This window comes from Aspergillus karnatakaensis (assembly GCF_047715665.1).
Source record: "Aspergillus karnatakaensis strain CBS 102800 unplaced genomic scaffold BJY04scaffold_83, whole genome shotgun sequence".
Classification (NCBI taxonomy): domain Eukaryota; kingdom Fungi; phylum Ascomycota; class Eurotiomycetes; order Eurotiales; family Aspergillaceae; genus Aspergillus; species Aspergillus karnatakaensis.
Genome location: NW_027395795.1, coordinates 31,053 through 54,759, shown reverse-complemented (window position 1 = coordinate 54,759; position 23,707 = coordinate 31,053). Strand labels below are relative to the sequence as shown.

Here is a 23,707-nt window from a genome sequence, read left to right as displayed (position 1 = left end):
GTAAGTACACTCACGATGGCCGACTCTTGGACCCCCGACATTATCGTCGGCGTTGATTTCGGCATGACCTGCACTGGTACATTTACCCCCTCTTCTCACCTGTGTCTGCCACATTATTCAGAAAACTGACAAAAACACCCTCTACTACATATAGGCGTCGCCTACTCCTACGGCCCGCACTGGCCACCCCCGAAACCAATCCAGCACTGGCCCGGCCTCGTCGGCAGCCAAATCGCAACGAAAGTCCCCTCGCACATCCTCTACCACCCGTCTCTGCCGTCGCCCAAATGGGGGTTCCAATGTGAAGAATCGCTCTCGCTGCCAGATACCAAGGAAATCAAACAGTACTTCAAGCTGAATCTGGATCCGGACTTTGTCGACTCACGACCTAATGCGCCGAGTCGGGAGCAGGCGACGAGGTATTTCCAGGATTATATTGCGGCGATCTATGGCTACGTTGTTGAGTATCTGCGCAAGACGATGCCGAGGTTTGAGGGGTTAAGGATTGAGTTTGTGTTTAGTGTGCCGACTACGTGGAAGGATCCGAGGATGGTCGAGGAGTTGAGGGGGAGTGTGAGGTTTCAGAGGGAGGGGCATAGAGCCGTGATTGGGTTGACGGAGGCGGAGGCGGCGGCGGTTTATGTTAGTGGGTTGCATTATCAGGTTTGTTTCCTGGCATTTCTTCTAGGGTGAAGACTGTCCCGAGCGAGCGCTGATTGATGGCGGTAGAGAAACGACGTGATACTGGTGTGTGATGCCGGTGGGGGAACCACAGATGTCAATGTTCTGAAGCTGGCTTCGGAGCCAGGGCAGCCGACTGTTTATGATCCATTGGGGTTTGTCGAAGGTACTTGTCTCACCCTATAACTATCTACTTCGGCTGGCTCTAACTAAAGCAGGGAAACCCGTCGGTTCCGTCTTCATCGACCTGGGTGTGCACCAGCTCCTGTGCGCGAAGCTCGAGCCCATCAGCGATGTTCTTCCAGGAACGACCGAGGATATCGCCTGGCAGATGATGCACGGCCGCTTCGAGCGGTTCAAGTGCTCATTTGGTGTCGAAGGAGTCGATCTTCCCGCCTTACGGCTTGAGCTACCGAGCACAGTCATAGAGCCGCATTTTCCGGAGAAAGGGATTCATAATGGTGTTATCTTGATTTCGAGGTAGGTGGTTGTCTGTCTATCATGCAGATACGAAACAAAAGACTAACCCTGAGTACAGTGAAGAGGTCCGTGCGATCTTCGACTCCAAGATCAACGACCTATTTGAACTCCTTGATGAGCAGATCCGGAGGCTGCAACTTACGCATCCTCAAGAGAAAATTGTGTGTATCTCCTCGACCTCTTTACTCTCAAAAGAACATCCCACTGACAGACAACAGTCCTTCCTCGTCCTCTCCGGCGGCTTCGGCAGCTGTCCCTACGTCCGCCAACGTCTAACCCAGCGCTACGAATCCACACAGCATCTCGTCCCTGGTGGAATCAAGGTGTTGACAGTCGACGAGCCGTACGTCTTCCCTCACCTTCCCTCCACGTCCTTTCCCATCCCTCTATCCACCCATACGTAAACCCCAACTAACAAGATTCACGTCCAAAAAGGCAGCTAGCCGTCGTCCAAGGCCAGGTCATGAACCGAACGCAACAACTCAAATCCCACTCCGCCCCCGCCGTCTTCAACCACCTCTACTCCCCCGTCTCCTACGGCGTGATCTGCGACTGGCTCTACGACCCAAAGCGCCACCAGGGCGAGATGACCCGCTACGACGAACGAAATGGGAAGACGTACGCAATCAACCAGATTGACTGGCTCGTGCTACAGGTATGCTCTCACCCTATCCCCCCATTAATCCCCTTCAACCATGGTAACACACATGAAAACTGCACACGCACTCTAATTCAAGAAACACACAGGGCGACCTCATCCCCCGCACCGGAATCTCCAAATCCTTCCCCCGCAAACTCTCCCCGCGGGACCTCTCAACCCCCTTCAAAACCCAAATTGTCATGTCGCGCGCCCCGCGAAATGCCCTCCCACCCTCCATGACCCACCCAGGCGCCCAACTTATCTGCTCCCTAGAAGTCGACACCGCCGCCGTCGAGAAGAAGCCTAAGAACCACCGCTGGTATAACCGCGCCCCGGTCTACTTTCTCGTCACGGTCATCGTGAAACTGGTGATCGAACCGGCGGGGCTGGGCTTTGAGTTGTGGAATGCCCAGGGGCAGAGGATTATGGGGAATTCAAGGGCGCATATGGCGCATACTTTGAGTTCGCCGACGGCGGAGAGACCTGGGATTTCGCAGCTTCATTCGGATTCGAGCGCGGCGAGTCGGTTTAGTACGTTTAGTGGCTCGACGGTGGCTGGGAGTGGGAGTATCTCGCCTACATCCTCGGAGCGGAATTCGGGGCCGATCACGGTGCAGTGGGAGGCGATTGCGGAGAAGATGCAGGATGAGAATGATGGGCAGCGCAGGTTATCTGTGCCGCTGAGTAGTGTGCAGATGCAGCGCGATAGTATGGTTTCGGAGATGGAGAGTGGGGTGCGGTTTGAGCTTGCGGGGGATAATGTTCTGGGTGTGCACACGCAAACACAGACGCAGCCCCAGGGCAGGGGGCTGGTGAAGGCGCAGTATTTTAACTGAGACTCGTTGGATGATGGTCTTGTTTTATCTTTGTCTATCTGTTATATTCTTTGATATCCCTAGCTGTATGGAGTATATCTATGCTTTCACTGTGACCGGCTAGGGCTTGGCCCAGTTTATCTTCGAGAGTACCAGTCTTCGCATACGCAGCAGCAACGCCCTATTCATTGTCAAATTAGCCTCGGGTCACACGTAAAAATCACCAAGTTTTTGAAGAAAAGCATCGTAAATGGATTAAGGCCTCGGTATCCAGACGCAAGGAGAAGGTTGACGGGGCCAGTCACCAACAACAAAAGTGGAGTGATTCCTTGGCTCCATCATGGGTCCAGTTGGTATCAATCTAGAGAAGCAGTGCCGCACGCCCCGTCATCCTCATGGGCGAGCTGTGGCTGGGAATTTAAGGCCGGATAGTAGGACCAAGCCAAACAACACTGGTGGGCAACTGAAACCTGCGGAATTCGGTAACTTTGGCAAGGCCATCCAGGGGTTCAGGAAGATGCGCAGAGAAATGGGAGTCGAATATAGCTGGAAGACCCTCTCGCCAGTGGTATGACTTCATCTTTCTCGCCCTACCGACATGTATTTGACAAATGCCCAGATGCTTGATCCTGCAGCCAGGGTAGAGTCATCCCGCCGGGTACCATCGAGACTTAAGAAACCTGGTGACTACGAGCCGACTGAGGTCAAGAAATCTCATATGCGAAAGCTTTGCTGCGACCCGTAAGTAGAACCCGGCGATCCCGAAGCAATGATAGGATACTACGCAATGGCCCATTTTGTTGGTGGTGGCTTGGACGATCTGGCCAGGATACATGTTCCAAGTTGACGCGAGGGACAAGTCCCTCCAATCGTTGAGAGCATACTGTCGGCTACTTTAGCCGGGAAAACAATCAGGCCGAGTAAGTCATCACAGCACATGGTGTTACAGGACAGATGCGAAGATGTGCCGCGGGCTCAGCATAATGCAGATCTTCCAGCCGTGTTTGCAACCAATTGTGATCTGGACCGTTAAACCTTGTAGGTCTGCCAGGTCATGACGAACGCGTATCACCAGTCAGATTGTGCAGATCCGACAGTAAGGCTGAGGGTGCATCTACTATGGAGTACCCAGGCATGTTCCTTTCGTGGTGGACGAGTAATCTCTTCTTGGAACAACCTGTCCACGTAGGTATACTTGGGTGAACAGGGAAGTGGGGAAGGCTATGACCGCCGGGAAACTTGCTTCAGTCGTGGATACTGTGAGATTACCGATCAGCTAAGCTTGATAGCGAGCAGACTGTGGTTTATACAAGGGCGAGACAACGCCCTGTCCTTCCTTGAGGGGCGCGTGAGTGTCCAAGACTACTGCAGGACGCTCGTGTATCCCACATTCAGTTTATGGCGCGAAAATCGATGAAATATGCGAAACAGGAACGTTCGGCTTGGGTTCGAAGAGTGTCTGTTGGGTACAAAGCGCTGGTCAAAGCTTGGATAAACACCGATCCTGCAGAAAGTTTGCTTCTTCCAGTCCGAATTCAAACCGCTATGTGAAAGCATTACAGAGTAGATCTCAAGTTCTGGGCTCACCCTGATGGAATCGTACTGGCTCTGCTTATTGCCATCGACATCGACCCATCGAAACAGAAGATGTCATAAATCCAATATCATGCCACATCGTGATCGGTGACTGGTTGATCGAACAGCCGCTGGGATTCCGGACTTGCTACTATTTCCAAGCGGGCCAAGGCCGCTGGAATCGCAATAGCCGTCATCAGTGCAGCATGTGCCTGTCGCAACTGTCAGTCCAAAGCCCCGTGTCAAACAAAAGGGTAGCGAGGTCTCGGCGCATGATTTACATGATTCACTTCGAAGACCGACCTGATAACAGGTGCGCGCACCGCGGTTCTCACTCGGGATGGACGGGTTTCTCATTCTGCCCTAAACATATTCCCACCGCGACATGCGCAGAGGTTGAACTCCCCTGTTACCGAAACAGGAAGGATCCTTCGCTGATCACCGAGCACATCATGCAGTGGTACACTCACCATGGGATGTGGAATAGGAGATTGAACTAATAGTAACCACTCAAAAACCAACAGCAGCGGTAGTTCAGCAGCCCAGCCTCATTATTTGTCAAAATTCCCGTGGCATGGCAGTTAAAAATCCTGCCAGCTGCATCTCACGTATGCGTCGCTACAGCTACAGCTCCTGCTGCACGTCTTCTGCCGATGACTGCATGGGGCTGCGGTGCTTGTTGCCCCGGATGCACCGGGTCCATCCAATCAGGTGGGTTTTGCTTTTTCCCTCTCTGACCCTTGCTCACTTGTCAAGGATCTAACAGGAACGATTCAGAGCGGGCGCCATCAGCCAATGGCAAACAAAAAAAGCCCCATTCTCAAGTGCAACGCAAATTCTGACTTCTTGTTGGTCGAAGGTTTTCAGGCAGCTGTGCTCTTGACAGCGTCAACTTGTCAACAGCCGGGTTCCCCTGACCCGAAGAAGACAGCCGCATAAGCGCCAGAACAGCCCCCAGGTGCCATATCGAGTCACGAATCCAAGTATGTGATTTGTTGTTCGTATCCCGCGGGAGATAATCTGCTACGTCATGTAAGTAAACAAAGATCTTTTGAGAGTCAAGACGACTACCCTTGATATCTGACCAGAATAGTTTCTAAAATCGCCGAGTTATGCTGTCCAGTATATTGCGTCATGTAGTACAGGATTCAAGAATTCAAAGCCACTTGTAGCTAGCCAAGGGGATGCACAGGACGTGGCATACCCTTGTCATCCGGTATCTGTTCCTGTCGTCAAGTGTTGAACAAAGATTAGACTAAAGTTGTCCTCCCCTTGAGATCCGGACTAGGCGTGGCTGAAGAGACCCCTAATGCTGCAGGCAGAGCGCTGTCTGGGCCGGGAGAGAAGCGCGAGGTGGCGAAATTGAATGTCGCAATACGGTTGGTCATATTCTGAACACATTTCAGAGCAAATGTCGAGATCAGCGGAAGTGAAAGAACTCAATTACTACCCCAACAACCGATGCCAACACTGCTAGCGCAACATAGCCCCTGATGTTTATTTGAAAATCACCGACGGCAGCGCCCTGGGATCACGACCCGTAAAGCAGGTAGCATTAAGATACACTCGACTCCAAGAGAGCCAACTTCAGTTGATCCGCATAGAAGGGACTCTCTCGATGGGCCCGTACACCGAAATGGGTGGAAACAGTGCAAGTGCCGCCGAACATGGGTCTATCAGAGGTGCAGATGTTCATTTGAGGCTCAGCGGAATGCAATGATCGTGCTTGTTATCAGATGCCCGAGGCTACATCGCTAGTGGCATAGGTGAAGTTCTCGAAATAAGGAATATGGCTGGATGATGCGTCAGCGGAACTAATTTAGCGCCACGATGATGTGTCCAATTTGTCAACACCTGGAACCTTTTGGCTTATTCTGCGAACCATGAGCTAGGATGCACTGCGGGTTTGGCGGCCTGGAACCAAAGACTGCACCGCTGCCGTCCATTGTCCAAGATAGCCTATGCTGATGGTCCAGAGGAGTTGGAGCGGCCCGTACCGTGAAACGCGCAGACTAGACGCCCACGTTGCCGAGGGGCTAAAGAGGTTTAATTATTCGAGAGTTCTCGACGAGTCGACGTGGCAGATCCAACACAGGAATCGAGTCCGGGTGCTAGATGAGGAGTGTCGGTCATCGAGAGAATGGAGGGGTCTTCCAGAATCGTCAAGACGCTTCGTGGGGGCCAGTAACTGACCAAGCTCGGGCAACTGCGATCAATATTTCTGGATGTCGCTTTCTAGCGCAGACCGGAGGCGATCATCAGATTAGCCTTCGTGCACAGTGACAGGCGAGTGAATTTCGCGAGCACTTTCAGAATGGGGCGGCGGGCGGTACTCGACAATTGCCGAACACCCCGGTCGCTCCAAGTATGAAACTTGGATTTCCATCGAGACCAGATCGAGAGTGCTGCATTGCCCTTAGATCCCATGTCTGACCACCTCATCGCACCCCCAGTCCTCTTACGTGACTGACGGGCAGAGTAATTGAAAACCGAGCCGGCATTCCCCTCACGTAGGAAAAGCAACCGGCAGAGCGTCAGAACATTAAAATAGGACAAGCTAGCCCCCGTGTCAACACTAACAGGGTTATTTCGAAGCTGAGCAGAATACAATCTGAGCCTTCCCAGGTAGACAATAAATAATTGTGGATTGTTCAGGGCAACTCAGTGAAGGGTACCTACCGATTCAACACTCACAGTTCCTAAGTCGGAGCCTTCAGAGACTTGAGGTATCTCAAGAACAGCTTTCTGCTCCACATAATTCAGGTCCGGGTATGAAGCATGACGGAGCCCGTTGGTGCAGAGTCCGTTTCATCGCTCTCGAATACGTCTCGTCCGACGAGCGGCCAGCATTCTCGAAAGCTCCGAGATAGTTGTACGAACTGTGCGAATTCAAAGGTCAGGTGCAATAAGGAGAAACCCGTTTGTGGCCGGTGCGTGCGACGCCGGCTTTCGTGCGAGTATGAGGTGTCTCGCCGGACAGGTCGCACATCGAGATCAGCAAATCACTTATTGACAGCAACGTCCTCCATGTCAACGGCCTCGCCAGTCCCTTCCACGCTCCAAGCGACAAGCCTCAGCATGAGTCCGGATACTCAAGTTGTATCAGCCCCATTTGCGAGCAATATCCTACCACATGGCATGCCTGTGACTCCAAGTACAGTGCCGCCAATCTCCTTCTGCGCACCTGATCATAGCATGATTGCAACATCGGATCTGTGGGGTCCACTCGTGTCGCCGACTGCATTGAACAATGACATCTCCTCGCTCATGTCATTGACAGCTGATGTCAGTGACATGTTTGCGTCCGTCACAGAGCCACCCCGATTCGACCACTGTGATGTAGAAACACTATCCGCTCCGGGACTGAGTGGGTCAATTTCAGCCACGGAGCACTCTTTACTCCCTACACCAGCTTCGTCTGACTCGAGATCCATGGGCTCTTGGGATAACATGTTCAATCCCGCGGCATGTTGTTTATCCACAGCGTTGAGTATCCTGGCGAACCTGTTTTCGACTGCGTCAACGACATGTGACTATCCCCAAAGCCAGCAGCAACCTTGCGTGAGCCGCACGTTAGAGTCGATTATTTCAGAGAACCGACAAATTATCGACTCCATCAACCAGATCCTGGATTGTACGTGCTCCAGTGACCCTTATATCATCTCGATCGTCTCCCTTGCGGTCTTCAAAGTGATGGGCTGGTATATTGCTGCCGCGAGAAGCCGAACGCCGGGTTTGGAAGACGGCATGGAAGGAAAGACTACAAGCTCCATCCATCCAAGCGAAGGAGAATGTACCTCCTTCATTGCGCACGATCTGCATCCATCTGCATTGGCTGAGAGCTATTACACCCCAGATAGGAATTGGAGCCGTATGGCGGCGCAACTAGTCCTCGGCGAGTTGCATCGAGTTCAGCGGCTCGTCAACGTATTGGCCTCACGCCTCGGGAGTATTCAGCTGCGAGGCACCAACCGCATCTCTGGGTCTAACTCCGCACGAGACGCAATGGAAGACTCGCTGGTTGTTGCTGCACACTCCTCTCCTTTATCAAACTCAACCTTCTCGAATTTGGAGGACGATCTCCGCAAACGCCTTCGTGCCATTTCTGCCGAAACCATTGAGATGCTCCGACGCGCTTGATCGAGCACGAACGGGGAGATGAAGTCGAGATTTCATTTGTCCGGAGGAAGGAGTACGGGGGTGCAGATAGCGTTCGCCTGGCGACGAGGTTCTGATAATCGCCTCGTAAACCCAGGCGTTGCTTGAGCGTTGAGGAAAGGCGGATTTGTCTGGGCGCATGAAGGTTGTAACAGCGGTCGCCGACAGTCGCTCTTGAATCTTCCTATAGAATCCATTTCAGTCAGCTCTTGTACCGAGAATCGTACTTTGAAGTAAGCTCTCACGTTGTGCGTTGCACCAGCTTCAATTGTCGACGATGGTGAGCACAGCTCTAGCATGCCTCAGAATCTCTTCAACGTCTCGAAGTTTGGGGTAGGCGTGGAGCCTTGTTGTGCCTTCGACTGGAATTACCCATCTTCGACGCCTTCGATTAGTCGAATGAAGCGACGTAACGCTTTAAGCTACGTTGGCCGAACAATGATAACACAATCTCGCCCAGAATGCCAGTGGCCTAAGGGAGTCGGGGGACAGGAGCACCAGCTGATGATCAAGGGAGTGGGAAAGGGCCAGTGGAAGAGAACTGGAGGCAGGTGCCGTCACATCACGTGCCTCAATCACACCCAAGTTGCCTTGGAACCCAACAGCTTCACCTGGAGACAAAACATTGACTTATTGAATCAATGATGAGTGTTCTCGAGCCGTGTCGCAGCTACCAGGCCATTCCCCCTACACATCAGGTGATGCTGCTGGCTGGTCTCTTTTGTTCGCTCTAGGACTGTATATATATTTTGTCTACACCTCCAAAAGTCGACCCAGTCTAGCATTCTGCACCAAAATATGAGGTGCGACCAACATGTCTGTGAGCTCTTGTTGATTCTAATGTTGAATGGATAGAAACAGGCGACAAATCTCCAGAACTCATCAAGCACAAAGCAACAACATCATGGACGGTCAAATACACCCAGCAGCAACGCTCCAATAGCAGTAACAACAGGCGCATAGCTCCAATGCGTCCACTCTCCCTTCCCATGAGTCCAGCAAACATAACCATCGACGCCAGCTAGAGCGCCGACCAAGATCAGATTCCACCCGACGGCCTTCCTGGAGCCCACCAAAGCAGCGGCATAGGTTGCTAGTCCTATGAAGATGTCTCTCGCGCCGTATACCACCATCAAGCTTTCCACCATCTTCCGATCATTCTCGTTCGATGGGAGCTCGAACTCGAAGAAGGAGAGGGCGCTGGCAGGATTGACGAAGGCATTGATACCGAAGCCGATGGGGATTGTTGCGAAGGCTGTTGCCACGACGGCAAGGGCTGTGGATTGAGAGAGGGCTGGCATGGCTTAACTATCTGGAGAAGAGGGTCCATTGTCAGCTCCACCTCTTAGCGTGGAGAGAGGGTACTCTTAGTCTATTCTCACCTGAATTCTGATTCAATGTAACAATGCGACAAGATGAACACTCCGGACCGGAAATTGCTTGAGAGACGCGTCAAACAATCGAGAGAAGCTGTTGATGATTGAGTATTTTGAGGACGAGCAAGAAGGGCTACTTTATAGACGCGTCAAGTCTCTTGCTGTCAAGGCGTGAAGACAAGATTTAGGCAAGCCGCCAAGACTCTCTCCCTCTCTGTTGCCTGCGAACATCCTGGCCTTAAACTAATCTCCGTCGCAACATCTCTTGGCCAGTTATTATCTACGGAGATATTCACTAGTTACTGAGGAGGATCAAGAGGTCTCTTTGTCACTTGGCTGGCGCGATCGTTCCTTCCTTCCGACCTTCACCTGGCCCCAAATGTTGAGAACGAAGCTTCGTACTTGGAAGCTTCCTCTTCGATCAGCAATGCATGTGCGGCACTGCGAACGGTGGCCTTCACCGGAAATGGCTCGTTGAGAGCTTGGTGGTTCAGTCTCGTGTCATCAATCCGTCCATTCTGAATAACGCAGCCATGGTCAGCTCATCGATCCAGAACAAAGAAAGAGCGGCGATCAACGAACCGGAGTCAACTCAAAGCAATACAAGAGCCGGGAGAATGCAATAAACAGTGCCTGTTCCGCGACCTTCCAGCCAACGCAGATTCGACGGCCGCCTCCAAATCCCCAGAAATTAGGAATCTTCTTCTCCTCTCCACCCTCTAAGCCGGCAATCCAGCGCTCGGGCTGAAATTCGTGTGCATTATCGAACTCGCTCGATAGCCCGATCGAATTAATCAGAAAGGTTGTGCCGGCGGGAATGAAGTACCCATCGAAATCCAGGTCCTCCGTCAACTGATGAGGTGGAACGATGGGGACGGTCGGTCGCCAACGTAATACCTCTTTAATCATGGCGGCGACGTAGGGCATTGAATCCAGATCGGACATCTGAGGAAGCCGGAGCGAGTCACCACTTGTGCATACTCGATCGACCTCCTCGCGAGCCCGTAACTGCACCTCGGGGCGGGTGGCCATGGCCATGATGAACACATTGATTGTCATTCTTGTGTTGTCGCCGCCGGCCGCCATCACGGACGTAGCCAGGTACATCGCTTCCTCATCATCTCCCGAGTACCTCGTGTCCGGGTGGAGAAGAACGTCACGGACGAACGAAGGCGGTGCAGACCCGTTACTTACGGCGGTTTCGATGGGCCTCCACCATTCCTGGAAGATGCTGCGATGGAATGCGCCCATCTTTGCCCAGAAACCCCGCCAGGGCTGGAGGGCGTGAGGAAGCCTGCTTAGACTCGGGAAGAAATCCACATAGCTCCGGTTGATGGACGTGACGAATTCGATCGTGACCCTCTGATAGGCGTCCAATTGCGCTCTGGTTTTGTTGAGCGGATAGCCCATAACAATCCGGTATAGCACAGAAGTGGCGTATCGGAAGTTGTGCGCAAACCACAAGTTAGGCTCTCGCAGATACCGCCGCAGCATATCCACGCTTTCAAGCTCCTGCATCGCGGCGTATACTTTGAGGTTCGAGCCACTGAGCAATTGATGCATCACGCGGCGGCCCTCCCGCCATTCCTCTTCCTGTCTTATCACTGTGCGCTTTCCGTTGCTGACCAGATCGCTCGCGACAGGCATATGGGGTCGCTCGTTGGTGATCTTGCCTCGCTTGGCGATGATTTCCGAAACGGCGCGGTCGGAGTTGAGCACAACCCACGTCTTGGATCCCATGTGCAGTGTTACCATTTCACCGTACGGGATAAGCGAGGTCAGCTGTGGGTTGCCTGGATTAGCTGCAAGACACTGTCATGTTCGACGAGGTTAATACTCACCCACTTGTTGAACAACAGCGCCCCTCCGCGTCGGGCTTCCATCATCTGAAGCAGGTTTCCCATCACCGGTACACCCAATGGACCGGGCGGCATTGCCCATCTTCTTTTGCCATGCGATGACTTTAAGTCGGTCGGTTTTAGGAACTGAATGAGAGCTGCGCCGGCGCCGCAAAGCAAAAGAAAGAGCCCCAGGTAGGGGTAGTATGGGTTGTCGCTTCCAAACATACTGGCGAAGTAACGATCAAGAGGCACGAAAGACTTGAGGTGCCCGGTCCTGTTGCTGCTGGTAGCAGAGGAAGACGAAGAAAGAGCAGGAAATCTCCTATGAACAGGATACCGCTTGGGCCTCTGGATAGTCAGCGCTGACTACTGACTACCAGATGCAAAGTAGAAGCTTACGTTCGCAGAAAGTCCACTTGGTGTAGAGTCGTCTTGCTCTATCCTGCAGATAAGACCGAGCCGTTTGGGTGTCCTATGAGGGCCAGATGGGTCTGGAGACCTCGGCCGTGCGTCAAGCCCCCGAATGAGTTAAAGAGCATTACTAGGATTATGCATGTGGTACGCTACGGGAAAGTTGAGGTAACTATCGGGCTCTTACCCGGTCCCATATTATCTCTCCAAGACAAGGAACCAAACTTTCTACGCCGCAGATGTCTCATCTCACTTGCAGAAGCGTTATCTCACCGGCTGGACCTTCTGCTGGTATGTATTACCCAACGAGCACATCCCCGAAAGCGCCATTGCGCTCATCCGTAAACTGTTGGAAGTCCATTGCGGAGCGTGTTCTGTTTCGTACAAGGATTCAACTCCCGAGGCTTACGGAAAGCCCCTGAACTGACAAAAGGCGGCTGAGTACTGACGTGTCTACCTGAGGGACTTGCATAAGCGATGAACCCAGCCCTAGTCAGATGTGATCTGTGTTTGAAGTAGCAGGGATTATATCTTCCCTACCTTATACCCGGGTGCGACCGTCGATGGCAATAAAGCTACGGGGAGCCTTTGGTACGTTGGAATTCTATCTACAAGTCCCAACAGTCACTGTCATAGACTCCAAAGACCCAAGGAATTTCTTCACAATCCAGTTACTGAACACGCCCCTCGGCACTAGATCACCATGCCGACTCCAGCACGCACGTTCACAGAGTTAGTTCTAGCGCAGCGGCGCTCTTCCTCCTCAGTGGCAGTTAGTGGAGCAGACCTCACGATAGCCGATGTTGTGGCCGTCTCCAGACACCTAGCGCAAGTTGAACTCACTCCGGAATCGATTGACGCGATTGAATCATGCAGCAAGATCATTCCGAAGAAAATCGCCCAAGGAGAAGTCATCTACGGCGTCAACACGGGCTTCGGAGGCAGCGCTGACGCAAGGTCCAACGACGTGGAGAAAGTCCAACAAAGTCTTATTAGCCACCTGACGTGCGGCATCATCTCGGATGGCCAGCAGCAGCTGACACCTACTAGCAATGGGCATTCACACCAGAGCAACGGCGCGGCCCATGCCAGCAATGGAAATGGCACAACCAACGGACACCATAAGCAGCAAAACCATTCAGTGAGAGGTTCTCTCCCGCTCAACGATCCCCTCGCTGCTACCTGCATGCCGGAGTCATGGTCTCGGGCGTCGATGCTTATCCGCCTGAACTCACTTGCGGGCGGCGCATCAGGAATCCGTGTTGATATTGCAGAGTCTCTGCAGCAGCTCTTGAATAAGGACGTTGTGCCGCGCATACCAGTCCGCGGGAGTATCTCGGCCTCGGGGGACCTCAGTGCGCTCGCGTGGATCGGCGCCGTAATGCAGGGCAAAACATCTGCTACGGCATTCAGCGGACCCCGAGATATCGAAGGAGGTAGAAGAGTGACGAGAGCCGACGTCGCGCTATCTCAAGCTGGCATAGAGCCCATAACTCTGCACGCGAAAGAGGGTCTCGCTATTGTCAACGGCACAGCCGTTTCGGCTGGTGTGGCGGCTCTCGCAGCTCACGAGTCCCTCCACCTTGCGGCGCTGTCTCAGTTGCTGACGGCCATGAGCGTGGAGGCACTACGGGGTAGCGACGAAAGTTTCGAGCCTTTCATCGCGCGAGTCCGACCACACCCCGGCCAGGTGGACAGTGCGCGAAACATCAAAGCATTCCTCACCGGCTCGAAACTTCTGAACCGACACGACAGCCGGAACATCGCGACGCTACGGCAAGACCGCTACTCACTCCGCACAGCTAGCCAGTGGATTGGCCCAGTTCTAGAGGACTTCAGCCTCGCCTCTGACCAGCTAACCATAGAACTGAACTCAGTAACCGACAACCCGCTAATCGACACGGAGGCGAACCGCGTCCTCCACGGGGGCAACTTTCAAGCCCGGGCCGTCACATCCGCAGTCGAGAAACTGCGCCAGGGCCTGCAGACTATCGGCCGCATGCTCTTCACGCAGTGCACCGAGATGATAAATCCCGCGACTAGCTGGGGGCTGCCACCGAATCTGTGCTCCGACGACCCCAACGACTCGTTCCTCTTCAAAGGTCTCGACGTCGTCATTGCTGCCCTTACCTCGGAGCTAGGCTTCCTGGCTAACCCTGTCGGAACCCACGTCCAGACAGCCGAGATGGGTAACCAGGCACTCAACTCCCTGGCGCTCGTGTCTGCGCGGTATACGCTTGAGGCGGTGGATGTGCTCTCGCAGATTGCCTCGGCGCATCTCCTGGCTGTCTGTCAAGCGCTGGACTTGCGCGCTATTGAGATTGAGGGACGAGATGGCAATACTGTGCCTGACGCGACGCCATATATTGGCATTGGTTCCCGGCGCATGTATCACTTTATTCGCAAGGACCTAGGTATTCCGTTCTTGGGTGAAGCGCACCTCGCCTCGGCTGAAGCTGTGACGGCCGATGGTGTGACGCCGAGCGTAGGGCTTTACAATACGCGGGTCTATAAGTCTATTCGGTCGGGACGGTTGTACGAGGTTGTTCTGGATTGTCTTCAAGACGTAGAGGGGCAGTGCACTCCGAATGGAACCTGCTGAATATCGACCAGGGTATTACAAGATATAGATAGACAAGAAATATAGAGCTATTATTGCGAGTAACCTCCATGGAGATAAATTCCACCAATGAATCTCGAATGTATATTGCTACGTAGCATCCCAACCAGTAAAGTATCGTAGCCGAATGCAACCACAAAGCGCAGCTGAACCCCGAGGGTAGCTAATACCGATAGGCTAGTAGAGCTGAGCGCTTAGGCTATAGAGTATATGCAATGAAATCCCCAACGGGAATTGTCTGCAGCAATCCAAGCAGGCTCAGGCGGCCCGTCCCGCAAGGGAAACTGAGATTATTCTCCGCGGACGAGATAATCATTCAGGCTCGGATTTCCAAAGGATCAGTGCAGCAGCGAATCACAGCCAATGTTACTGTCTTACATCGAGTTCCTTACCCGGTCATTTACGCATGGGAAGGGCCTTGATGGACTTCCTAAGCGGTCTATTATAGCACAGAATGCGGCTTATCGCGAACTGCGGCTGATCCCGGTGCACTATGACCATGCAGGTGAGACGGAGATCACTCCGTATGGCAAGTATGGAGTCGAGACCGTATGTAATATATCTAAGCACGATAGGCTTCAATCTTGCTGATAGGGAAGACTATTGGATACTATACCTAACAGTATAGTGATTGTTCGGGCCATCATGTACGTGAGATGAAACAGGCTCTAAACGGGAATTGGACTCGTGCCTGTACTGTTTCGCGCTGTATGCCTCGGATGCTATTATCGGCAGTTCAAGTTGCGTCTTTAGAATACCCCGTAGTAAATAAGAAGGATATATTGGACGGTACGGGTGTCGTAGGGCCATTTTGAGCATCTAGTAGCAGATTTTACTCTCTCCGACCTCGCTGGCCATTGTACACATTCCGCACCCTTCTCTTACAGCCATGACTTCAACCAAAGGCTACACCAAACCAACCCACGGCCTCTTCCCCTTCATCCCCGACCCATGGGTCCCCTACGCCGAACTCATGCGCCTCGACCGGCAAGCCGGCTTCTGGGCCTTCTACTGGCACTACCTCATCGGCATCGGCTTCGCCATCAACATCCCGCCCTTCTCCCACGATCTCGAAGCTAAAGACCTCGCCCTCCTAGCCGCCCACCTCTGGGTCTGGACTACCGTCTTCCGCGGCATCACCTGCACCTGGAACGACAACCTCGACCAAGATTTCGACCGGCAGGTCGCAAGATGCCGCGTGCGCCCGATCCCACGCGGGGCAGTAAGCACACTCCAGGCGCACCTCTTCACGGCATTCCTCACTGCCATCGGCGCGTGGATCCTGCTTCCCTTTGGCGAGTCAACGCTGGTGCATGCGACGATCGACACGGTGCTGCTGTTCATCTACCCGTTCTTGAAGCGCTGCACGAACTACCCGCAGGTTGAGCTGGGGTTTGGGCTTTCGTATGCTCTGTTTCTGGTTACGGCGATGGTGGGCAAGGATCCCGTGGCGCCGCTGCTGGATCCCTCGTCCGATCTCCCGCTCTTGGACCGTGCGGTGCAGGTCGCGCAAGACCCGCTGTTTCGGGCTGCGGCGGCGCTGTATGGGGCTGGGATTATCTGGACGGTTATCTTTGATACGATCTATGCGCATCAGGATTATGTGGATGATTTGAAGGCTGGGGTGAAGGGGCTTGCTGTGCGGTTGGGGAGGAAGGGGACGAAGCCGGCGTGTTGTGTTGCGGCGGCGGTGCAGGTTTATCTTTTGGTTTTGACGGGCCAGTTGGCTGGGTTTGGGGAGGCGTATTATGCGGTTTCTTGTGCTGGGACGGCGGTTACGTTGGCGAGGATGATTTGGGTTGTGGACTTGGAAGATGGAGAGAGTTGTGCTTGGGCGTTTGGGCCCGGGAGTGGCTATGTTGGGACTGCCGTTTGCGCGGGGCTTTTTGCCGATTTCTTTGTCAAGAAGTATGGTTATTAGATAGATTCAGTGGGATCTAACGAGCTGTGGTTGCTAATGGGAAAGATGAAGAATGGTTCCATAGAAGGGAGAATAGAAAGGCTAGTATACGCGTCCATATAGGCATTGTCATTAGAGTGATATGTCCACGGACCCAGGAACCATGAAGTTATAAAATAAGAGAACCTGTGTATATGGACGGTGATGGACCCTAGGTGTCTACATTCAGACTGGGAAAACAAGCAGTCATTCGAAGCCAGCACTGACTCTGCTCCTTCGCTTATATGCTGCTCCGTTCTTCAAACTCCCGTACTCCAAGTACGTGATCTCATCAAAACCAATGCGAACGGTCGACCTGGACGTATCAAGCCAGTCATCGCCCCCCTCGAGGGTTGCGGAAACCCATTTCGGAACTGAAGACAGAGTCTTTACGCTCTTCGAGTCACTCAGCCAGTACTCCAAGACGATATCACAGTCATTGACTTTCCAGCCCCCGCCCGGCAGTGCCCTGACGTCGAGATCTGTCTTTTGCTACATGATAGCGAGCGTTAGTGAGAATTTCACTCCATAGGATGCTTTGTAGTCAAGTTACCTACCAATGTGTATTTCATGATGCCGTGGCTTTGGAGGATAGGGATGACTCCCGGCAGGAAATGGCTAGTGAACCATCGCATGAAGTCCTCCTTGGACACGCCTTCCTTGCGGTGATATTCCACTGTGTACTTGATTGTTCGGCCTGAAGTGGGTTTCTGGATAGGTGTTATGACTTCTTCGAGCGCCATTTTGGCCGAATGCAAGTTGAAGTCGATATAGAAGAAGAGTCAATGATCGAAGGAATAATAGAGAAAATCAAAGACCGAAGATGTAGTGCGCGGCCAGTTTGGCAGTGTCTTCACTCAGCTGAAGAAGATCCCTGCCTGCCTGCATGGTGTTTAGCCACACAGAGCATAGGTCACAACTTCTTTGCTGACCATATGAATTGCAGCGTAGGCTATCAAACCCCTGCTTACTCCAACAGTATTACAATGCGTTATCGCCCCGCTCGTACTATGCTACAAGCAGTGGAGACCCCGCGCTATTCTTACGCATGGGTTTTGTACCGTATAATGCAAGTCTTGCATCAGAGGCGATTCAAGGCAAGTGGTAGTACATACACCTGACAGCTTGTATCTCGAGCAGAACACGTCCGCTAATGATTCTTTAGAAAATTGTACGAAAGAAACTGCAACTTGATCTAGCTTGTTCTGAACTAACTTATTCTGAGAAGAACTCCAGCCTCTTAAGAATAGTGACGGGCCCCTCAGATGAGATCAAGCGCAAGCAACATTGTCGCAATCTGTCGTGCCCAGTTGACTCTTTCGCCGCAGCATCTTGTCGCAATAAGGCATCCCATTCCCGAGGGACCAGGCAGAGGAGATAGTAACAGGGACTTGCCTCGTCAGACTGAAAGTCAGCCTCTATGAAACGCAATTATCGACAGACTAGGCTCATCAGAAAGGAAAGACGCCCAAGCCGCTTCATAGCAGTCCAGCAGGCGGCCTCTACGGATATGCCAGGTCGAGTCATCCTCGGGACGGATTTCCTCCAGAAAAGGGAAAGACGGAACTCAGCGAGGGCATGGAAAAGGCTAGCACAGTCAGTTAAATAGGTAGGAAGGGAAGATATGCGTCCAACTCACAGTCGGGACGAGTCCAGACTTTCAGAATAATAGCCTCTAGCAATTCCTCCTTTTCATCCAGTGACCGGTAGAGCGCATCGTCCGTCTCGCATTCTTTCGCTGATTCAACGAGATAGGTGCGAAAATCTCGTTTTTCAACCCTGATCGAAATTCAGTCACGGATTTCCAGCTGAATCGATTGCATACCTTGTTTGGACTTGGAGTTCGACACGCTGCCTTTCACCGTCTGAAACCCTTTTCAACGGTCGGGGCCTTCCGCAGTTCAATCTAAAAGGCTGTCAAGGAGTAAACGTGTATGATGCCGAAAAGTCGTAGAGGACTGTATCGTGGGAATCACCGGGGAGTCGGAAATGATGATCATGCACATCTCCATGGGTGATGCCGATGCTATGTAAGGCTGCAAGGCGACGAAGCCGATCGCATTGTAGAGACCAGTACCATTCCCGTTCGAAACTGCTCATTGGAATGTCCGGTTGGAACGAGTCGGGCCTGCGGTTGCCGTCAGCGGCTAGTATCCGTCGAGAGCGCAATCCTGGCTTGATGGCTTCGAGTACGACTGCTCGGGGATGAACGTAGCCCGAAGGAAATCTCGATCTCTCTAGGTCTGTGAGAACTCCGTGATATCGAGGGAAGTAAATCTGCTCGCTAGCCGGACAGAACCGTTCAATGTGACTGTATGCCCTCGCTTCCCGATAGAAACTGTCGAACTCGAGCTGCGCATCTCCTTTTAGAGACCGAATTTGCGACTCTGAAAAATGTAGGCGTCGCAGTTGCTGAGCGGCCTGGCCAGGAGTGTAGTCCGGGAACTTGCAGGCTATCAGTTTGATCTACAGTGCAACGAGAATGTCTTGGAGACATACCACCTTAGCTACGAGATCCTTTCGGCCATTCATTCGGAGCCAGAGGACTTGGATCCTGGTTGCATCTATCGGTCTACTCTTGTCGACTAGTTGTCCCAAATACCACTTGTTTGTATCCGGTGAGAAGTTCCCAAAGTTCGGAACTTGCTCGAGCTGGTCGGCGAAGCTGGGAGGATTGCCGGAGAAGAAAGTATCAGCCCAGGGGAGCATGTCTTGATGTTGTGGCTGCATGTTGACTGTTGGAGGCTTGTGTTTGTTGTTGGCCAGGCTGTCAGTTCGCGGTCACGTTGCTGGTTGATCTTTCTTACTTGCTATGTTCATCTTGCAAGTGTTGACTATGCATACATCCTCTCAGCTTGCTGAGATTCAGCTGGGGAACAGATTCCTGCTGTGCTCAGCCACAAGACCCTAGGCCACAGTCTCTGACCATGTGCGTGGTAGCCTGGGCTATCAGTACGTACAAATTGCACTAAGATACAACCCCTGCTTACTTTAATGACCCATGCGTAACAGCCAAAACGACAGTCAAGCCCACCCAGGGCCGTCCTGCATGTCTTGCGTCAACGGGTATTTGAGGCAAGTCGTGGTAGGCTTTTGCGTGCAGGGCAAGATAGAAGCAACATGCTATATTCGTGTGCGCCTCGCTCGAACCCAAGGGACTGACCTCTACAAGTATTACATTCTCCAAAACAACAGTTCCTTCTAACCAAGATGTCCGTATACGTGATCACGGGCGTCTCCAAAGGAATCGGCGTGAGCCTACCCTTTCGAACAAGCCACCTTTTACTGACCTCCCCAGTTCGAGTTCCTCAAGCAGATTTCCGAAGACCAGGAGAACCTCGTCGTCGGTCTAGTCCGCGACAAAGCCGCGACCGAGAAGAAAATATCCACAGAGCTAGGCAACCGTCCCAATGTGCACATCCTCCATGCAGACCTCACGGGGTACGCAACTCTGAAGCAAGCAGCTGCCGAAACGACCGAGATTGTGGGCGACCGCGGCGTCGACTACCTCGTCGCAAATGGAGCACTCGTGTCTAGCTTGGATGCCTACGGACCTATCGGTGCATTGTATGTTTCCTCCATGATACTATTGTTCAAGGCTATATTCAACACTCGGTGACTGATAACATCTTCGAATAGAAGCGACAAGCCCGACCAAATCGACGCCGTGTCGCAAGAGCTCCTCCAAACCAACGTCGTCGGCAACATCCACCTCTTCAACCTCTTCCTCCCGCTCGTTCTCAAAGGTAAAGTGAAAAAGGTCATTGCGCTTTCCACCGGGCTTGCAGACCTCGATCTAACCAACGATGTCGAGGTTGATGTTGGCGCGTTATACGCAGCCTCAAAGGCAGCACTGAATGTCATTGTGGCTAAGTTCAACGCCCAGTATAAGAAGGAAGGGGTGTTGTTCTTGAGTATTAGTCCTGGGTTGGTGGAGGTTGGTCGGTATGTTGATGGTACGTTTACCCCTTTATGCAATGGTACTGTCTGCGGATGGAACAATTTTGTTGATGTAGACATCCAGCCACCCCAGAAGAACTGCAAGTCCTTGGTGGATTTGCCGGCAAGCTTGCGAGCTACGCGCCGGACTTCAAGGGCCCGATTACCCCTGAGGAATCTGTGCGGCTTGTTAGAGGGGTGTGGGAGAGGGCTAGTATTGAGGGCGGGTATGGCGGTGCGTTTATCTCGCATCTAGGAAACAAGCAGTGGGTGTAATCTGAGAACGTATTTGCATAGAAAGATTTGACGAAACGGAATTATCTATTCCCTCATTGCTAAACATCTTTTAACATGTAATCTTGAGGAGCTACGGTGTCGTATGGTGGCTATCGTAGTGCGGTACATCGTCTCCATGCGCTAAGTTACCTAACAAGGCGGAAAATCCCCCACGAGACGGCCTCATAATCATCAATTCGGCGGTTAGAAGATGAGGCCCACACTATTTTATCTACTAGAGCACAAGACTCCCTTTTCGAAATCGGTCCGCCTATTCTGTCACGGAACATATTACTCCGTACATGGCTGATATATGCAGGGATGCATCTACTTAGCCCCGGTAGAGTTAATGTCCACGGTCTAGACCCACAACCTGCAAGAAAAGCACAAGGTCGATCTAAAAAGATAGCCACGCAAACATGAGCTTATCTACCAAGTTGCCTCTACCGTGGAATCGACGTTACATTGCATGGTATAGGATAAGACTAGGGATAGCTAGGGCAACCAACCCCCACACTTATTCTGTTCTTACGCCAGATCCTCTGTATTCCGCCTAACACTCTCCTCCAAACTCGTCCACCCGTCCTGCCCCATACTCCGCAGCAAGGCCTCCGCTCGCTGCCTCGGCACAATCTCGCTCACGTCCTCATTTGCATCGAAGTCCGCAGGGAATGTTCGACCGGGGTATAAGCTCCGGAGGATCGCGAGAACCCGGTCTGCGTTCACGGGCTCTGCAAAGGCAAAAATACGCTCGGATGTTACACCGGGGTGAATTGCTGCCGCGACGTGCAGTAAGGCGGTGTCTTGGACGTCGACGAAGTATTCTAGGAGTTAGTTAGCTTGAGTTTCCCTCACGCGGTGGAGTTACTGTTCTTCTGTGGTGCGTACGTGGTGTAATGCCGCCTAGAAACTTCGTATCTCCCCTAAAGAGCGCCGAAACTAGACCCGATGTTGACGGGTGGCCTTGGTTCACGACATCAAGGCTCGCACCGTAATTGATATTAGGCAGGACGGCGTTGAGAATAAAGCCCGGTTTTCTCTCCGCCACGAACTTCCAGGCCTCCTTTTCCGAGAGCACTTTACTAGCTGCGTAGACGGGGAGTGCACGCGCCGGCTCATACGGAGGCTCGCGATATGCCAGCTCGACCGCCTCGTCATTCCACGAGTCCACTGTGATCGTCACCGGGTGGTTCGGTTTTGAGAACAGCGCCGCGTTGGACGAAGAGGTCAGCACGAAGCGCTTCACGCTTGGTTCCTGAGCGGCTGCTTCCAGGGCGTTCACCGTTCCGGCTATACTCCCCGGGATCACATTGTTGGGGTTTGGGTCGAGGGTGAAGATGGAGGCTGCGTGGATGACGGCGGAGACGCCCTTGACGGCGGCGAGGAATGCGTCTGGAGTCGTCATGTCCGGGACGGATACCAGCTCGAACCTTTCGGGGCCGTATTTCTTTGTGCAGAGGTTGGTGAGCCAGGCATTTTTGGCGAGATTTCGGGTCGTCCCTCGCACTTTGTAGCCGAGATTGAGGAATTGGTCTGCGATGTGGGATGCTATGAAGCCGTTGGCTCCGGTGATGAGGATTGTCGAGCCTTGGGGGATGACGAACTGTTCGGTTGGGAGAGACATGGTGGTTGGAGTCGGGGTGGAAAGTGAGTTGAAAGAGAAGAGGAATGCAGCAGATGGATTACTTAGATATAATAGTTCACTTGTCTCTACATGGCCTGCCTCGGGTCTGTATCATCCATCGGATCCGGTACCCGAGACCCAGGATTGAACAATTCGGAGAAACATTTAGATTTATGACCTGCAGTCCGCTACAATGGTTTGCTCTTCACCTTCGCTTTGCATAGACACTTGATAACTGCCCCTGCTGACTTGGAACTGTTGGATTGATGCTATATCTACTCGCACAGTGTTTCTGACATGAGCGATTCATGAATCTCTCGTATACTCGGGATACGACTTCTCATAACTGGATTTCACAAGTATTAGCATTTTCAGCATAGAAAATAGAAGACCAAATAAGCTTACCCTAATACCGCCTCCGCCCACAGCGCAAGCGCACGGTGTACCGGAATCAGCAACCAGGTCGGCATCCAGTTTAGCATTGGCGGACACAAGAGAGATGACGCATTATCAGAGAAGAGAATGATTTGAAGAAGAGATGGTTTTAGACCATTTTTAAGACAATCGTCTACATAGCCCGAAAGGTTGCGCAGGAAGTTCACGTCCAGAATATGGTCAACCTCAGTGCAAGGATCCAGCCAGACATTGAAGACGAGCGTTTCCGTGCCTGACTTGTGTGACCAAAATCGATGGCTGCAAGTGAGAGCGGTATTCTGTCAGCTTATTGCGCAGAAGATATACAGAAAGTCTATCATGCACTTACCGCGTGCCAGCGGGTATATGGAAGACTCCATCGTCCTTGCTGACTGCATATTCCACCCCGTTCTTGACTACACCCAGTGTGCCCTGCTCGACTTTGAAGTATTCGTTCTGTAAGCGATGTATGTGTCTGGTTTCAGGAATTAGACCCCTCGAGTATTGTGATTTGACTGTCCTCACTTACAGCGGGGGTCCAGTAAGCCCAGCACGGACAAGAGGATTCTCTATATTGTGCGTCTCCCTGACATACCATGTCCCATCAGCCCTTGACAGAGGCTCGTACAGCGCTGCGTCGCCAAGGTGGGGGAATGATGACTGGGTGTTGTTTTTTGTGCGCTGCTGCGGTCGCGGCGAGAGCCACTGCTGCCACGCCCACGCCATTTTGCAGAAGATTCAGAAGGAGTGGCGAATAACGTATATCCAATCTACGGCTACAAGCTGGCTATATGGCATAGAGGACGGATAATGTCTCGGTAGTTCCATGACGGGGTCTGTGTTGTTTGAGCTGTTTAGGTTACACTTTGCCCACATATTTGTTTTTCTACAGTTAATAGGTAGGCGACGCGATCAATA

The 23,707-nt window shown here is 52.5% G+C and overlaps 12 protein-coding genes across 12 annotated transcripts; 5 read left to right on the top strand and 7 right to left on the bottom strand.

Annotated features, from left to right (window-relative positions):
- Positions 1-15: 15 nt before the first annotated feature.
- BJY04DRAFT_224064 (Hsp70 family protein) lies at positions 16-2,637 on the top strand (the record flags this gene model as incomplete). Its single annotated transcript, XM_073717855.1, has 8 exons — positions 16-76; positions 155-663; positions 730-847; positions 900-1,161; positions 1,220-1,322; positions 1,380-1,504; positions 1,597-1,816; positions 1,909-2,637. 8 exons carry the CDS (start codon positions 16-18, stop codon positions 2,635-2,637), a joined length of 2,127 nt encoding a protein of 708 aa, XP_073565213.1.
- A 378-nt stretch (positions 2,638-3,015) lies between these two features.
- BJY04DRAFT_202125 (uncharacterized protein) lies at positions 3,016-3,788 on the bottom strand. Its single transcript, XM_073713153.1, has one exon. The coding sequence runs from the start codon at positions 3,449-3,451 to the stop codon at positions 3,263-3,265; it is 189 nt and encodes a 62-aa protein (XP_073565212.1). The 5' UTR covers positions 3,452-3,788; the 3' UTR covers positions 3,016-3,262.
- A 3,013-nt stretch (positions 3,789-6,801) lies between these two features.
- BJY04DRAFT_164655 (Zn(II)2Cys6 transcription factor) lies at positions 6,802-8,458 on the top strand. Its single transcript, XM_073709101.1, has one exon. It carries the CDS (start codon positions 6,970-6,972, stop codon positions 8,329-8,331), a length of 1,362 nt encoding a protein of 453 aa, XP_073565211.1. The 5' UTR covers positions 6,802-6,969; the 3' UTR covers positions 8,332-8,458.
- Positions 8,459-9,201: 743 nt separating this feature from the next.
- Positions 9,202-10,009, bottom strand: BJY04DRAFT_164627 (DUF4267 domain-containing protein). Its single transcript, XM_073709099.1, has 2 exons — positions 9,732-10,009; positions 9,202-9,661 (listed from the first exon to the last, which is right to left on the bottom strand). Exon 2 carries the CDS (start codon positions 9,648-9,650, stop codon positions 9,252-9,254), a length of 399 nt encoding a protein of 132 aa, XP_073565210.1. The 5' UTR covers positions 9,651-9,661; positions 9,732-10,009; the 3' UTR covers positions 9,202-9,251.
- On the bottom strand, positions 9,871-11,760 carry BJY04DRAFT_164650 (cytochrome P450). The gene is made up of 2 exons (XM_073709100.1): positions 10,308-11,760; positions 9,871-10,243 (listed from the first exon to the last, which is right to left on the bottom strand). The coding sequence occupies exons 1-2, from the start codon at positions 11,478-11,480 to the stop codon at positions 10,091-10,093; spliced, it is 1,326 nt and encodes a 441-aa protein (XP_073565209.1). The 5' UTR covers positions 11,481-11,760; the 3' UTR covers positions 9,871-10,090.
- A 741-nt stretch (positions 11,761-12,501) lies between these two features.
- On the top strand, positions 12,502-14,627 carry BJY04DRAFT_164624 (aromatic amino acid ammonia-lyase). Its single transcript, XM_073709098.1, has one exon. The coding sequence runs from the start codon at positions 12,681-12,683 to the stop codon at positions 14,577-14,579; it is 1,899 nt and encodes a 632-aa protein (XP_073565208.1). The 5' UTR covers positions 12,502-12,680; the 3' UTR covers positions 14,580-14,627.
- Positions 14,628-15,486: 859 nt separating this feature from the next.
- On the top strand, positions 15,487-16,518 carry BJY04DRAFT_224058 (4-hydroxybenzoate octaprenyltransferase; the record flags this gene model as incomplete). Its single annotated transcript, XM_073717854.1, has 1 exon — positions 15,487-16,518. One exon carries the CDS (start codon positions 15,487-15,489, stop codon positions 16,516-16,518), a length of 1,032 nt encoding a protein of 343 aa, XP_073565207.1.
- A 225-nt stretch (positions 16,519-16,743) lies between these two features.
- On the bottom strand, positions 16,744-17,279 carry BJY04DRAFT_224057 (uncharacterized protein; the record flags this gene model as incomplete). The annotated part of the gene is made up of 2 exons (XM_073717853.1): positions 16,744-17,028; positions 17,094-17,279. The coding sequence occupies 2 exons, from the start codon at positions 17,277-17,279 to the stop codon at positions 16,744-16,746; spliced, it is 471 nt and encodes a 156-aa protein (XP_073565206.1).
- A 472-nt stretch (positions 17,280-17,751) lies between these two features.
- On the bottom strand, positions 17,752-19,245 carry BJY04DRAFT_232670 (uncharacterized protein; the record flags this gene model as incomplete). The annotated part of the gene is made up of 6 exons (XM_073719787.1): positions 17,752-17,926; positions 17,964-18,102; positions 18,176-18,315; positions 18,362-18,427; positions 18,467-18,981; positions 19,036-19,245. 6 exons carry the CDS (start codon positions 19,243-19,245, stop codon positions 17,752-17,754), a joined length of 1,245 nt encoding a protein of 414 aa, XP_073565205.1.
- Positions 19,246-19,713: 468 nt separating this feature from the next.
- Positions 19,714-20,751, top strand: BJY04DRAFT_232668 (uncharacterized protein; the record flags this gene model as incomplete). The annotated part of the gene is made up of 4 exons (XM_073719786.1): positions 19,714-19,788; positions 19,835-20,103; positions 20,176-20,492; positions 20,561-20,751. Exons 1-4 carry the CDS (start codon positions 19,747-19,749, stop codon positions 20,749-20,751), a joined length of 819 nt encoding a protein of 272 aa, XP_073565204.1. The 5' UTR covers positions 19,714-19,746.
- Positions 20,752-21,207: 456 nt separating this feature from the next.
- Positions 21,208-22,375, bottom strand: BJY04DRAFT_232666 (NAD(P)-binding protein; the record flags this gene model as incomplete). The annotated part of the gene is made up of 2 exons (XM_073719785.1): positions 21,208-21,575; positions 21,640-22,375. The coding sequence occupies 2 exons, from the start codon at positions 22,373-22,375 to the stop codon at positions 21,280-21,282; spliced, it is 1,032 nt and encodes a 343-aa protein (XP_073565203.1). The 3' UTR covers positions 21,208-21,279.
- Positions 22,376-22,681: 306 nt separating this feature from the next.
- On the bottom strand, positions 22,682-23,515 carry BJY04DRAFT_224053 (cupin domain-containing protein; the record flags this gene model as incomplete). Its single annotated transcript, XM_073717852.1, has 4 exons — positions 22,682-22,721; positions 22,781-23,068; positions 23,139-23,264; positions 23,319-23,515. The coding sequence occupies 4 exons, from the start codon at positions 23,513-23,515 to the stop codon at positions 22,682-22,684; spliced, it is 651 nt and encodes a 216-aa protein (XP_073565202.1).
- Between the last annotated feature and the right edge of the window lie 192 nt (positions 23,516-23,707).